Source organism: Leptosomus discolor, chromosome 7, assembly GCF_034619465.1.
Source record: "Leptosomus discolor isolate bLepDis1 chromosome 7, bLepDis1.hap2, whole genome shotgun sequence".
NCBI classification, from domain to species: Eukaryota; Metazoa; Chordata; class Aves; order Leptosomiformes; family Leptosomidae; genus Leptosomus; species Leptosomus discolor.
Window position 1 is genome coordinate 47,514,044 of NC_141397.1, and position 13,896 is coordinate 47,527,939.

General features: G+C 35.1%; 1 protein-coding gene across 1 annotated transcript in view; it reads left to right on the top strand.

The window, feature by feature from the left end:
* The window catches only part of RHBDD1 (rhomboid domain containing 1), a 49,084-nt gene that overhangs the window by 19,272 nt on the left and 15,916 nt on the right, over positions 1-13,896 (top strand). Inside the window, exons 5-7 of the mRNA XM_086467944.1 lie at positions 1,461-1,549; positions 3,195-3,245; positions 7,934-8,053. Coding sequence (XP_086324070.1) covers positions 1,461-1,549; positions 3,195-3,245; positions 7,934-8,053 — 260 coding nt within the window. The remainder of the gene's footprint in view (positions 1-1,460; positions 1,550-3,194; positions 3,246-7,933; positions 8,054-13,896) is intronic.

Genomic DNA, 13,896 nt, shown 5'->3' on the forward strand with positions numbered 1-13,896 from the left:
GAGAAGCAGAAAACTTGTTCTATGCCACAAATATAGGGGAATCAATCTCATGTTGGTGATTTCTAGAGTAAGGCGTCATGAAGTATTTAATGTTTTCTGTGTGCAGACATTTTCCAAGGCAGACATGTATTTTTCACAAATTTGGAAAATCTGTTTCTGAAAAATCTGTTTTGAAAATTAGTTCCTTATGTAAACTTTATTTTTGTAGCTACCCCTTACATGTAAGTTTTCACATCAGCATTTATGTGTTACTCTTCAAAAAAAATAATGGTTGGTTACTTATGGGAGAGAACCGCAGCTCTACATAGTGGAATGCAAGTTTGTGGTTAAGTAGGTGGCAAAAGAGTGCATTTAGATTTGATCTTTATCTCCCTCTAGTGACACATGCATTTAGTTGTATACTTTTGTCAGTGGTGCCTGGAAGTCATATTGTCATGAGTACATATGCTATCATCTGTGTAACTCTTCTGAATTTGTGACTGGAATGTAAAAAGCATAATGTTTAAGTCTGTCTTTACATTAAACAAGGGTTTCATTTCTGCTTTATAAAGGCAGAAAAAGCTCATATTGAATCTTTGGACAACCAGTATAAATCCAGTGGACTGAGTTATTTATAATTGCATATACTAGGAAATCTTAATGCTAAGTGTTTTGGCTTCTCTAACTGCATAATAGAGGTGAGCAATTTACAAATAGTGTTTAAACCTGGTTAAACTCGAAAGATTTTACTCTTAATTTGAATGCTGAAAATTGGTTTATGAATTTGTAGAGTACCCCGTAGTCATAGCAGTACTTGGAGCAAATCTCCTTATTTACTGTAAACATATGCTTCCATGTTGATTTCTCAAAAGACTCTAGAGCCTTCTCATTCTATGTGCAAATGGACTATGATCTTTAAAAAAGTTGTTGGTATGTATAGAAAAGAATTTGGATCTCAGCATTTCACTCATTCTTTTAATTTTGAAGGCGATGTGTTACAAAGATTGCAATGGATCTGCAGTCATGCTTCTCAGACTAATTGTAGGATTGTATTGATAGTGCAGTAGAAAGTACTGTATTTATGCTTTCACTTGAAACTGTAGATGGTTTTGTAGATCTACCTAGACATTTCAGCATAATTCCGTGGATTTACTTTTTTATAGACTAGAACTAGTTTCCTGTTGCAGTAAGCCTTTAAATGCTTTTAGTGCAACGGTATTCTGTCCTTTAAATGTGCAATTAAAATTAGTTTCCAGCTTCTTCAGGATATTTGTTAGATTCTTTTCTGTAACTATATATAACTACCAATTTTAAGGTAGTTTACGAAGAAAGAAAACTAGGTGCTAATTCCTGCAGGCAAGTAATTTCTCTATATTTGGTCTCACTCAGGGAATTTCTAAGTTACAACAAATTCTGCATCCCTAAGAAAAAAATAAAAAAATCTTCCTTTCCATCACTGACAAGATTTTCCTTTTTTGTAGGACTTCTTTTGCTGGGCATCTGGCAGGGATTCTTGTTGGATTGATGTATACTATGGGACCTCTGAAAAAGATCATGAAAGCCTGTGCAGGTATATAATTTTGTTCAATGTATAAAATCTGCATGAGACACACTTTTATTTTTAAAATTTAGTATGTCTTGCATATAGAAATTCAAGTTTTTAGGCCATTAAAGATATGCTCATAATTAAAGTGAATGCAGAAGTAAAAATAAACTTTTTCCTAAAATATTAATGATAAGAACCAGTAAATGTATCTTTCAGATATTTTTACTTAGAGAAATACCTTTTACCCTTCTTTTAAAATGTTTATTTGGAGTAAAACATTTCACATAAGTCAATGAAGATGTCACTTTAAACAAAGTGTGGTGAAGCCATAAAAATATGCCAGAACATAGTGTGATTCCATGTTGATTTCTACTACTTGCGTCCATTCTAGTTAAAGTCCCTACAGTTCGAAAAATGTTGTGGGGTGCTTGAGAAATTGTTACTGGAATTCTCAAGCTTTCCAACAATGTGTTACTAAAGCTTTTCATATTGTAGTAATACTTATTTTTTTAAAAGATTCTATCTTTAGACAACTTTAGTCTAACAGACTAAAATTAGTGTTTTAAATACAGCCCTGCAAACCTTTATATGAACACTCCCATAAATTTCAGTGTTTTAACTGAATGTTTAAGCCCTGTCACAACTGTGTTGGGGTTGGCTGTCAATATTTGGGGTTTATGTCTGATTACTTAATAGGTTGGATACTTTATTCATGACTGTGCCATCAAGTTGACCATGGATATGGTGTTTGTATAGTGGGAAACTGTTTTTTCAAATGTCTGTGCTTTTCACAGAAGGTTTTATTGCAGTTTGATGATACAGTCTGTAAGTCACATATGTTTGCCACTTAAGTGGAAAAATAGAGACCAAAGCATCAGATTTCCTACCCCACTGGAGTGAACAGACATAAAGTGTCACATTAGTTCAATGTTTATATTGCATGTTTCTGTGACATGGAGGTCTGTCTGATGACTGTTAGGTCAGTCAAGCATCGGATCATGCTGACAAGCATCGGTTCAGCTGTCTCCATCCTCGAATGTTTTCAGGACTTTACAAGATACACGCCTGACTAACCTGGTCTGATCTCATAGCTAACCGTGCTCTGAGTGGAGTTCAGCTGAGGACCTTCTGAGATCCCTTCCAAATGGAATTATTCTAGGATTCTGTGATAAAACCTATGATACTGTTAGTGAAATGTGCTATGGAGATCCTGCTGCTGTGAAGGTTGCTGTGTGACTAAGACGTGGAGAGAGTGTTCCAGTACACAGGTCATCCTTTTCTTCTATGTAGCAGAGCAGAAACAGTGCAGTGTTATTCCAGTCCTCAGATTTCTGTGCATTAACCCATTTTACCAATCTACAGTCTCAGTGCAGAAATTATTCATTATATGTTCTGGAGAACATTTGTTAGGTTGGTTTGCGTTTTTCTAGTCTACATGGATATACTGCTTAAACATGGCACACTATTGCCAAATCTGGAACAACATACAAGCTTACCCATAATATATTCTCTCATTGATGCCAAAAAAAATTCATAGATACTCATGGTTTCATGTCTGTATCTTATGAAATGGATTCTGAAGGAAAGAGTACTTTAAATTTTGTTTTTGTATTTTATAAAGACAAGACAATGTAATTATTCTAATAGTACATGCGTTATTCTTATTTAGGTGGCGTTTCTTCATTCACTGACCCTCCCAGGCCAAGGGACTACTATTCAGGTAAGTATTTTCAGCCACTTGCCTGAAAACATATTCTAGCTTTAAAAATCATTTTCGCTAAGATAGAAAACCTATAGTTAAATGGAAACATATATAATATACAAAATAATCTGCAGATATGTGTACTTGCTGAACTTATATTACATCTCTGGCCATGTCTCACCTTTCCTTTTTAGGGAATTGTATGGATGTATTTTCTACAAGAGGCTTTAAAGCTCAAATTAAGGTCATGACTTCATAAAATGCTACCCTGGGGAAATACCGTCCCTTTTGCAGAAGGTGTAGCAGGGGGAGATTGTGTCTACTGAAAGCAGCCCTTTGAACCTTGGTAAATCTGCCCTGATCTGGCAAATTTATCAGTTCCATTCTAGGATGGCTTTTTTTTTTCCGCCTCTGGCAGGGAACTTCTTTGAACACTTCTTGTAATCAAGTAATTTACATGCAAAAAGCCCACTCTCAACAGAATAAATTTAGGCTATCTTCACTGTATATGGATGGATAGTCGGAATACTGGCACACTTTGAATGTAGCACGTTTGATTCACGTCTTGTGCAGAACATATGTGGAGTGTATAGAAATAATAGGTGGAAGCCTTGTCTGAGAAGGACAGAAGAGGAGCCCAGCTGTGAGAAGGGCTGTGTTGGATCAAAGCTAAAGGGATGTATAGCCTAGTATATCTTATCTCCTGCAGTGACTTACACTTCTTCCTAGGCATCTGCTGTAAGAACAGGATGAATATATAGTGATAACTCCCTCAACTATTTGCCAGTGTGCAGTAGCTTTTGGCTTAAGGATGTTCTCAGCAGAAAGTTTTATGGGGGAATTTTTCTTTAATAGCCTGTGATAGATTCTTCTTCCATGAATATGTCAAGAGCAATTTGAGTTGGCATGAACTCTTTTAACACCTACAGCATCACAGAAGAAGAATTTCACAGTTTACTTCCTGGTGTAGAATCTGTCATTTTTGTTTGTTTTGAAGCTGCTAGCTGCTAATTTCATTTGATGCGCATTAACTGTTCTCTGGGAAGGAAACTAAACCTTTGTTCTTTATGGACTTCCTTCATGTTCTTTATAGTTATATAGCACTTGTCTCAGGTTGAAAAGTTGTAGTCTCTATGGTTGCTTAAATGAAAACTGTTTGATACATTTGATCATTTTTCCTCGTCTCTGGTGTTTAGTCATGCAGGGTTTTTTTTTTTTTTTTTTTGTTATAAGTGAGATGTGCTTACAGTGAGCCAAGGTTAGTGCTGCTTTTATTCTCCATGATTGATTTTGTCTTCCATGATCTACCTCCAATTTTATTATTACATTAAATAATTCCCACAACTGAGATTGTGGGCCCTTGAATGTATTTGAAGCATTTGTTTTATAATTCCTGACCAAAAGATCTTAACCTACTTTCCTTACCAGGGCAACAAGGGTTGTTGTAACTTAAAAGTGTGTTTACCTAGGATTTCCATTATTCCAGTTCTCAAGTCAACAAACACTTGTTCTAAAGGCCGGTAAAGTAAAAAAACAAAATTCGTGTTGTGAAATGAAGTAAGATGTGAACATAGACTATGTAGTGAGCATGGGCTACTTGTTTCCATGACTGGCGGTCTCAGACCAGTTAAAGTTGTTCACCTAGCTAGATGGCCAGTCAGCCAGGGCCTGGGTGTGCTGCTCACATTGCTCTGCTTTCCACATTCATAGACACTAAATCTTCTAGCGGTGTTCCAGTATAGCAGAGTGGATGGTAACTTTTAAAGATTTATGTTGGAAAAGGTACTTTAGTGGCTAATGAAGATAAGAATTTGTACTTGACATTTAAACTCCATAATCTATTGCAGCCACTGTACACCAGCTGCTTGGAGCTTGGGTGGGTTTAAAAGACCACCCTTGTGGAATAGGATCAGGATAGCCTTTTACTTCTCTTTTCCAGCTCTTCCTAAGCAGGGAAAAGGGAAGAGAGTGCATGTAATGTATCTGGCATGATGGGGGACTACACAGCATCTGAGACAGAAAACTTCAGTATACTGACAACAAGGAAGTCTGGGGTTTTTTGCATGTCTTGGGTAGTCCCCAAAGTAGCCATGCTGTTGCTTTGAGTTTTTGTGGACAAAAGGAAGATAAAGGAGAGGGTTAACCTGAATTATCCTGTCTTCCAAGCTTGGCATTAGATGTAACTACATTTATTTTTTTGTACTAAATTAATTTCTCTAAAATGGCTTACAACTGCAGTTTAAAAAAAATATATTTGTTATGTTCATTCCCTGTGTATACGCTTTGTAATTGTCTTTCATCCTATTTGCAGAAGTCTTTACGGAAGATTTAACCTTTTGCTTGGTATATGATATATGTAATAAATTCATCCATCTGTGAATTAAGAAAAAACTCTCTAGTGTCATAGGCTAATGATGCATATCTTAATTAACTTTTCATTTTCTGGTATTGCTGATTTATTACTATCTGCCTTCAAGTACCTATTTAAGTAGAAAAATAGATGAAGTTATTATCAGAGCGGCTTTTATGAAACAGTACAAGGAAATAGCTTTAGAAGAAAAAAATTATTTTAAGTATAATTTTAACACATTTAGTATTTAGTAACTGAATTAGATTTTCTCTAAATGCCGTTCATGAATAAAGTAGTAGGACATTTATTTTGATTAATAGGAACACCTTGAATGTGGTGATGTTACTGAACTGTTTCTCGTTGTAAAGTAAAAGATTAAGGCTTTCTGAGCACTTAAAACTTGATGACAGTTAGAACATCAAATGTAGAAAAATTTGAAGTAATAGAACAAAATTAAAATACATCCTTTTTCTTTTGTCAGATAAGTTCATGCTTTTAGTACCAGCATTTTTATAGTCTTCATGCATGCAATTTTGAGGCCTCCAGAAAATAAATTTATAACCGAGGAAAGTGTTCATTCAGATTAGCATAATACAGAGGGGAACAAAGGGAATATATGAAGATTGCATCCGAAGTGTACATGTGTGTATATATGTACAGCTGAATGGTATCCAGCAGTCAGTTTTATTTTTCTGCAGAATTATGTCTCTTAAACATAGCCAGTATGACTTAAAGGCTTTTAAAGTTTGTTAAAAATATGACTGGAATTCATACAGATTAAAACACCAAAATACTATTTCCTAACCAGAGGAGTTGCAGATCATTTGAGAAATGGCAGAATTTGAGGTTACTGGAGGATAATACGAAGTGTTCACTGCAGATGTATGAAAATTCTCCTGATGTCAGCTGTACGTTCCAAAAAGGAAAAATTTGCATATGGACAGAATTACATTTTTGTATCTGTGTGTGTATAATGTGTGTAGGTATACATACATCTGTGTGCACATACACGTATATAAAGTATATGTAGGTATATTTGCATAATACACACAGAGGAGTATATACACTCCTGTATAGAATAGTGTGCAGTCTCTCTTCAATTTTTCCTGCTTTTCCTGTATAACTTCAAGTTGGGTATTGCTATTTTTATTTGTCTTAAGATTCTGGAACTTGGGATTTTATTTCTTTAACACAATCATTTTAAAAAGAAATTATTTATATGTCCTCACTTCATAGTCTGTGCTTGTTACTAATCACAGAAACTCCACAAGAAGGTTGCACATGGAATCCATATAACTAATGAGATAACATAAGACTATCATTGATGCTAATAATCTGAAGATAAGCGGAAATGGCATGCTGTGTTTGTTTCATACAAGAATAATTCTAGATACTCCACTTTGAAAAATTTATGTTCAGTTTCTGTTGTTTGGAAGAAACTGGCAATTTTTCTGTACTTTGGTTCTTCAAAATCCCCTGTCCAGCTGTCTCAAAGAGAAGTTAAAATATCACCCAAAGCTTTGTATTTTGAAGATGCAAAAATGGAATAGAAAAATGGGACTTTTCTCTCTAGTTTTTCTCAGCTTAGATTTTCTGTGCTCAGACAAGATCAGATTGTGTTAAAAGGAAGAGAGTCTCGCTCAATTCTTTAGCCATGTTTTTTTAAATGTCATTTTAAATCCCATGTTTTGGGTTGGATGATGGTTTGTGCTTGGTTTTGACAAACTTTGCAAATGGTTGTCAGTAGTGCAGGCAACGTACAGTGATTGTGATGTTAGAGGACATCTATGGTGTGGAGGTTTTTTCCAGGGCAGATGTAGCTGTGCAAGAGCACAATATTATCTGTATATATTACTGCAAAAATTTGTGGGAATCTCTTCCCATGTGTTTTCTAGGTCCAAACATTACTTGAATTTATGATGACATTGGTATGTATTGTTTGTGGACGTTGTGGGGAAGGGAGAGACGGGTGGGAAAAAGCCTGTAACCTACTTGTTCTGTTGTTTTGTTCTAGTGACGTTAATAAGGTGTCCAGGTATTGACAATTAAATGTTAAAAGGAACTGATGAAAAGTGTCTTTCTATGTGAAACGACTTAATAATGTAATGGCAATTCTATGACACTTGCAACAATCATAAAAAACTGAGATGTTTGATCCTTTTTTTTTTCTGTTAGTCTGACTTTGGAAATTAGAAATTGATTCATGGCCTATATTGTATAAGTAATTGAATTCTAGTAATTTTGTCTTTCTCAAAATAATTAGTGGAAGAAAGATAGCATAAAGATAATAGCTGATTTCACAGTCTTCTACTGAGTAGCAGCAGTTTATTTTCTTTATTTTGTGTTCATTTTACAGAGTATTATGGCTATTCAGGTTATCAATACAGAATGCCAAGGAGCTATTATGATTATACAGGTGGGCTTACTGAACAAGAACAGCTTGAAAGGGCAGTGCTAAACAGTCTCAATGAAAGAGGTAGGAATTTTATTGCATTTTATATTTCAAGTTGTGATTCATACTGAGAAGGGAGTGGTGGGGGCGGGGAGGTGGGGGAGATACATTGCTTATTATTTATTTTCAGTGTTTTGGACATACCTTTGGAAACAGATGAAAGTTTCGTGGTAGAATTTTCAGAGAATGAAGTATGAGGATGTCGTATCATTCTCTTTCTATAATTGCATTTATTCTTAATTGCTTACTGTTTAATTACCTTGCTACTACTGTAGTAAATGAAATGCTTTTATAACAAAAACCCCTTAAGAAAACTAAGTTGCTGTGCCAAAAAAAATCTTACAATATTCTAAAAAGTAGTATAATAGAACTGATGTTGCCAATATTTAAACTTTCTCTGTCTTTATTTTTGCTTTTTATACAAATTTAATTGACAAGTGATGTGCAGATTTCTTACTCATCACAATACCCTTTTCTACTTTAAAGGAAGTCTATATTCTAGCTAGCTGAAAGACCTATTTAAAAAAAAAGAAATGTTTAAAAATAAAAATGGTGTTTGTTTTTTACTGAAATGTATTAGTTAAATTGATATAAAGTACATTCATTAGGATATCTTTTATCTTTTTATGATGTAAGAGAAATGAAGAGGGAAAGAATACTTTGTAGAATCTATTTCTTGGTTCCTGAAAACTTCAAGACTTGAGGGAAAAACTGTTTAATAGGAGTGACAGTACGTTATTAGAGCACCACATGTAAAATTTACATCACACAGTTTTGCAAAATGATTGTATTGGAATGATAAAACAAAGGGCAGAAATGAACATAGTATATGTCGTCTGGTATTGAGATAATTTTCAATATCAAACATTGCTTCCTCTTTAATCTATTGCATGTCAATATGGATTCTTTTGGGAATTCAGCCAAAGGCTTTAGGTGCTCCTTAGCTTAAGAAATCTGATGGATTTCTTTCAAATTTGGTGAAGCTGTAACATTTAATATTAACAAAAATAATAACCTGACTGAATATCTCATCAATGTAATTTTCCTTTTTCATAATCTTGGTATTCTATCTTGCTGGGTACAAGGAAGCATTCATTAGGAAAAAGATACAGAAGCCTCTACTTGTAACTGCAACCCTTAAAATGTGGAGCACCATTCATAAATCTCTGCTCAGAAAATTAATTTACACCACTGTTATGGCTGTCAGAAATACCAGGCAAAATATGAAAATTAATATCTTGGCAAATCATCATCACTCTTACTTTCACACCTTCTGTGATCCTATTTTTTATTATGAAGAACATGTTGTGCTGTCTGGAAGTGGGTTTTAAACAGGCAGCAGATGAGGCGGGATTGTGGTAGGAAAAGGCTTTTCCAGTTTGAGAAATTAATTAACATATTTTTAAAAGTAATTACAGCTTTTTGCTTTATTAAGTTTGCATCTATTTTGAGAGTCACCTGGGAGGCAGAAGTGCAGACTTTTAGGGAAATTAAGGGGGTTTTAAGTGATTCCTCCCCCACCGTTACCTTCATTTTTGTGTTCACCTTTATTCTTTAAGTGTAGTTCTGTCTAACTGTCCCTCAACATTGGGAAGCTAGAAACTTAAAAAAATCCCCAAAACATTTCCTACAGCAAGATTATTACTGAACTATATTTTTTCTAGAAATGTTGGCAATCTGAGCAGTCTCATTTTAATTGAACTGTACTGAAAACCTTAGAAGATAGTGAGAATCTTAGCTTTCAAATAAATCAATAAAATCGCATTTAGTCCACCTGCTTTGTTGGCAGGAGATAGTGAATTAGTTGCTGTGCATGCTCTCTTGGAATTTTTTAAAAACTAAGGGAGTCATATCAATACATTGTCCTGTGTAATTTTGGGAGAGAATGAGTTTAAAATGAGCTTTATTTTAAGGCATACTTTTTATTTTACTATCATTTTTGCATTCCATTTTACATCATTTTTAACACTGAGTTAGAGAAATCCTTCAAAGCTTTTAATATTAAGCGCTTTGGAATGTTATCTGCAAGAATGAGCCACATTTGTGTTTTTTCGAAACTACCGTGGAAACAGAATACAAATAACAATGACAAAATTATGATAATATAAATAACTAGATAGTATACACTTTAAAGGCTTTCATGTATCGGTGTGGAACAACTGCAGCTTTCATTTGTAGCCTTAATGTTGTACATCACTATAGGTAAGTAAGTATTTTTCTTCTGCTTGTTGTTTTTGGACAAAGATAAGTTTTGATATATAAGAGGGAATATATTCTTATTTGGTGAATGCCCTGTGATGAAATGACATAGAATTTAAATAGCGTCTCTGTATCTCACTGATAGGTAACAGGCATACCAAGTCACATTTTTAACTTCAATTTGAGACGGCGTTTCTTAACAGTTTGGTAGTGTCTGTTTTCAGTGCTAGTTACAGGCTTTTAACCCTCACAGATAAGTAAAGTGGGAAAATCTATCATTGTATATTGTTTCCAGTATAGTTTGGTGTGATCAAGTATATCCAGATGTTTTCAGTGATTTCAAAGAAGTGCTTTAATTTTACACCTCTTTTTCATACCTGCTGGAGCACTTTAGTTTGGAGAAGCAAGACTTTAGAGCTGAACTCTTAAAATATTTCCTGAAAAAAGCTGCTTAAAGGTTAAGCTTGCCTCTAGGCAGCTGCCTTATTTCACAAAGAAAGTAATATAGGTTTTTAATCACATAGGTGATAGTTTTATAGTTTGTGATAAAAGAGAAATATAAGTATACATATGTGGATATTCCTCTTATGTTTTATAATGAAACTGTCTAGGTGTGCATTTCTTTAGTGCCAGTTTAAAACAAAACAAAAAACATCAACGTGTTTAGGTGGCCAAGTATGGGCTAGTCATAGGTACATTTGTGGTGTAGTAAGGAAATATCTAGGCATCTGGCTTACCTGTTCTCTGAATTTTTAAGGGTTCCCATTTCTGTTTTCTTTTACTGAGGCTGGACTTTATTAGTAGTCTATAAAATTTGCCAAATCCATGGAAAATTGTAATAAGGATGAAACTGATGTGATAAGACTACAGAGAAATGCTGTATAATTCAATTTTTTTTTCCAGTCGTTATCTTTCCCTCCTGCAATTGTAGAAATGCTAGTCGTTGCATTTGACTATGATTTTTTTTTGTAGAAATGTCTTAAAATAGATTATATGCTTAAGTATACAGTGCATGATATCAGCTTAAAATACATTTTGTAAAGTCATATGCTAGGACTTGCATCTGATTCTTAAAGTCCAACTTTATGGTCTCAGGTACCCAACACCACTTTTTGGAAGAAAGCTTTCCCCCTTGATTAGAGCTCTTGTTCTAAATATCTATCTAAAACTGCAACTTTGCTCTTTGATCCTGATCACCTGGACTTTCTTCAAGCAAATTTTCAGGAAATTGAATCAGTAAATTTTTGTCATTTCCATACAGAAAGTTTTGGTGTATGCTCAGTGTACGTAGCAGACAGCTTGCAACTATTAGAAGCATACCTAACATTCTATTATAAATGTTTAGTGAATGTATAGCTATATTCTTCCATCTGTCGTCTCTTAAAAATAGTGGTTGATGTAGGATAAACCAGGCTTACTGGAGATTAGAACCCAAAAATTCCTGATTCTCTGTGATAATGGCAGTAAAAGCTAGCCTGAGTGTTGGGATTGTTCAGTTTGGAAAGAGAAGGCTGTGGGGAGACCTTATTGCTGCCTTTCAGTACATAAAGGGGGCTTATGAGAAAGATGGGGACAGTATTTCTAGCAAGGCCTGTTGTGATAGGACAAGGGGTAATGGTTTCAAACTAAAAGAGGGCAGGTTCAGGCTGATCTAAGGAAGAAATTTTTTACAATGAGGGTGGTGAGACACCAGAACAGGTTGCCCAGAGCAGCTGTGGCTGCCCCCTCCCTGGCGGTGTTCAAGGCCAGGCTGGATGGGGCTTGGAGCAACCTGGTCTAATGGGAGGTGTCCCTGCCCATGGCAGCGGGGGTTGGACTAGATGATCTTTGAGGTCCCTTCCAACCCAAACCATTCTATGATTCTATGAAGAGTTCACCAGATAGGTAAGACAAAGTACTACTAGCCTTTCACCACAGGCTTATCTTTGAAAATAGAAACACAGCCTATTAGCACCTATGAAATACCATGGTGTAAAGAACCGCTCTGTAAAGCAGTGAAATCACTCTTAGAAAACCTCCGCTTAGATGTGCCAATGGGTTAGCGTTAGACAACTGAAGCACTTACTGCCCTTTGACTAAACTGGTGTTCATTTAACTTTGCCTAAAAAATACTGGACTGGATGAAGAATATTGGACTGAAAATTGGGAGCTCGGAAGGATCTTTATTCATAGTTCAACTATTTCTGCTTCAGTAGCAGTGCAGTAGAGGAAGTTAGATGGGATGGACAACTAGAACTGGCAACTTCAAATTCAGGTCTCATGTACTTGAATGTCAACAAGCTGCATTTTTTTTGTCTAGATTAGTGATCTTCAAAAATGTGGTCTAGCATAACTGGGGAAACTAGTTTCTCCTTTACTTCTGCTGTGCCTTCCTCTTGTTCTCAGTGCTACAGGTTGGTTTTTTTTTTCATTTCTCCTTTCTTGGATTATTAATATTATTATTATAAGTGAATCTATACAGACAACTTGGCATTCTTCTAGGAGAGGCACTGTTTTCTTTTAGGAGTAGCATGCGGAGAGCATTCCTTCAGATGTCTGGAGGAAAATGTGCTAAGAAAATGCTTTTGATGGATGAGTCAACACTAGAAAATGTTGTTCAAACTGCTAATACAGCCTTTAGTAGTTTGAATTTTTGCCTTTTCTACTTCCCTTCTTGCCTGTATCCAGGAGTTCTGTGTGCGTCCTTTTTCTCCTGCCTTTGAAACACTGGTTCCACAGTTTATTACTTGGAATTATTAGATTAAATTTATTATTGAAATTTATTAGAAGAAAAATAGTTCAAAAGTTTATTAGTAAATTGGAAGAGCTGAGATGTGTTCTGTTAAAACATCATTAACAGAAACTTTTTTAATCCAACATACATTTATATAAAAAGTTGGTTATGCAAACGAATGAGACTATGTTCCCCATTTCTCTCATCTGCCTTTTCTGAAAAAGTTCTGTCCATTGTTGCATACAGTATTCCCTACGGTTTTGGGCTTGCTTGGATGCAGCATTCCTGAGTTATATGTTATAGAGTTAAAGACAGACACTATTAATTTAAAAGTAGGGCTTGATTCCATGTGAGTGATAATGTGTTTGCACTTATTAAAGTGAAAAATTATGGAAATAGAAAACGTTGAAGCATTGTGACACTAGTACACTGAGAATAGTTTAGAACGTAGGTTCAGTTTGACACCCTGATAGAGCGTGCCTCTCAAGGCTATTTTGCTCTGTGTTTTGTCCTGGTATTGTTGGCTTCTCTCTAATTTGCCCTGAGTTATAGCACTGTGCTGAGACTCCTGTATTCATTATTTAACATTCTGGACACGATGGCTCTCTTTTGCAATGCGGCACATCTTTCATTCCTTCCATCAAATGCTTGGTACTATATCAGGTATTTTAGGAATCGCTGCCTGAAGGGTTAACTTCCTTTGGTCTTTAGGCAACAACAAGTTGACAGTGATATAGTTGCTCTTAGGTTTGGATTATTGCTACAAAATATTATGAGATAGCAGTGTAAATAATGATTTAATTTTGTTTGTATTAAAGTATATAGTACTGACAAAAAGTATTTATTCAGGTTTTCATGCTAAAATGTATACAGAATCCTGATTTTTTTATTTTTTTTTTTTCCTGTGACTTCCTAAATATGCAACCATTTTTGAAGGTACTGCCAATGCAGCTTT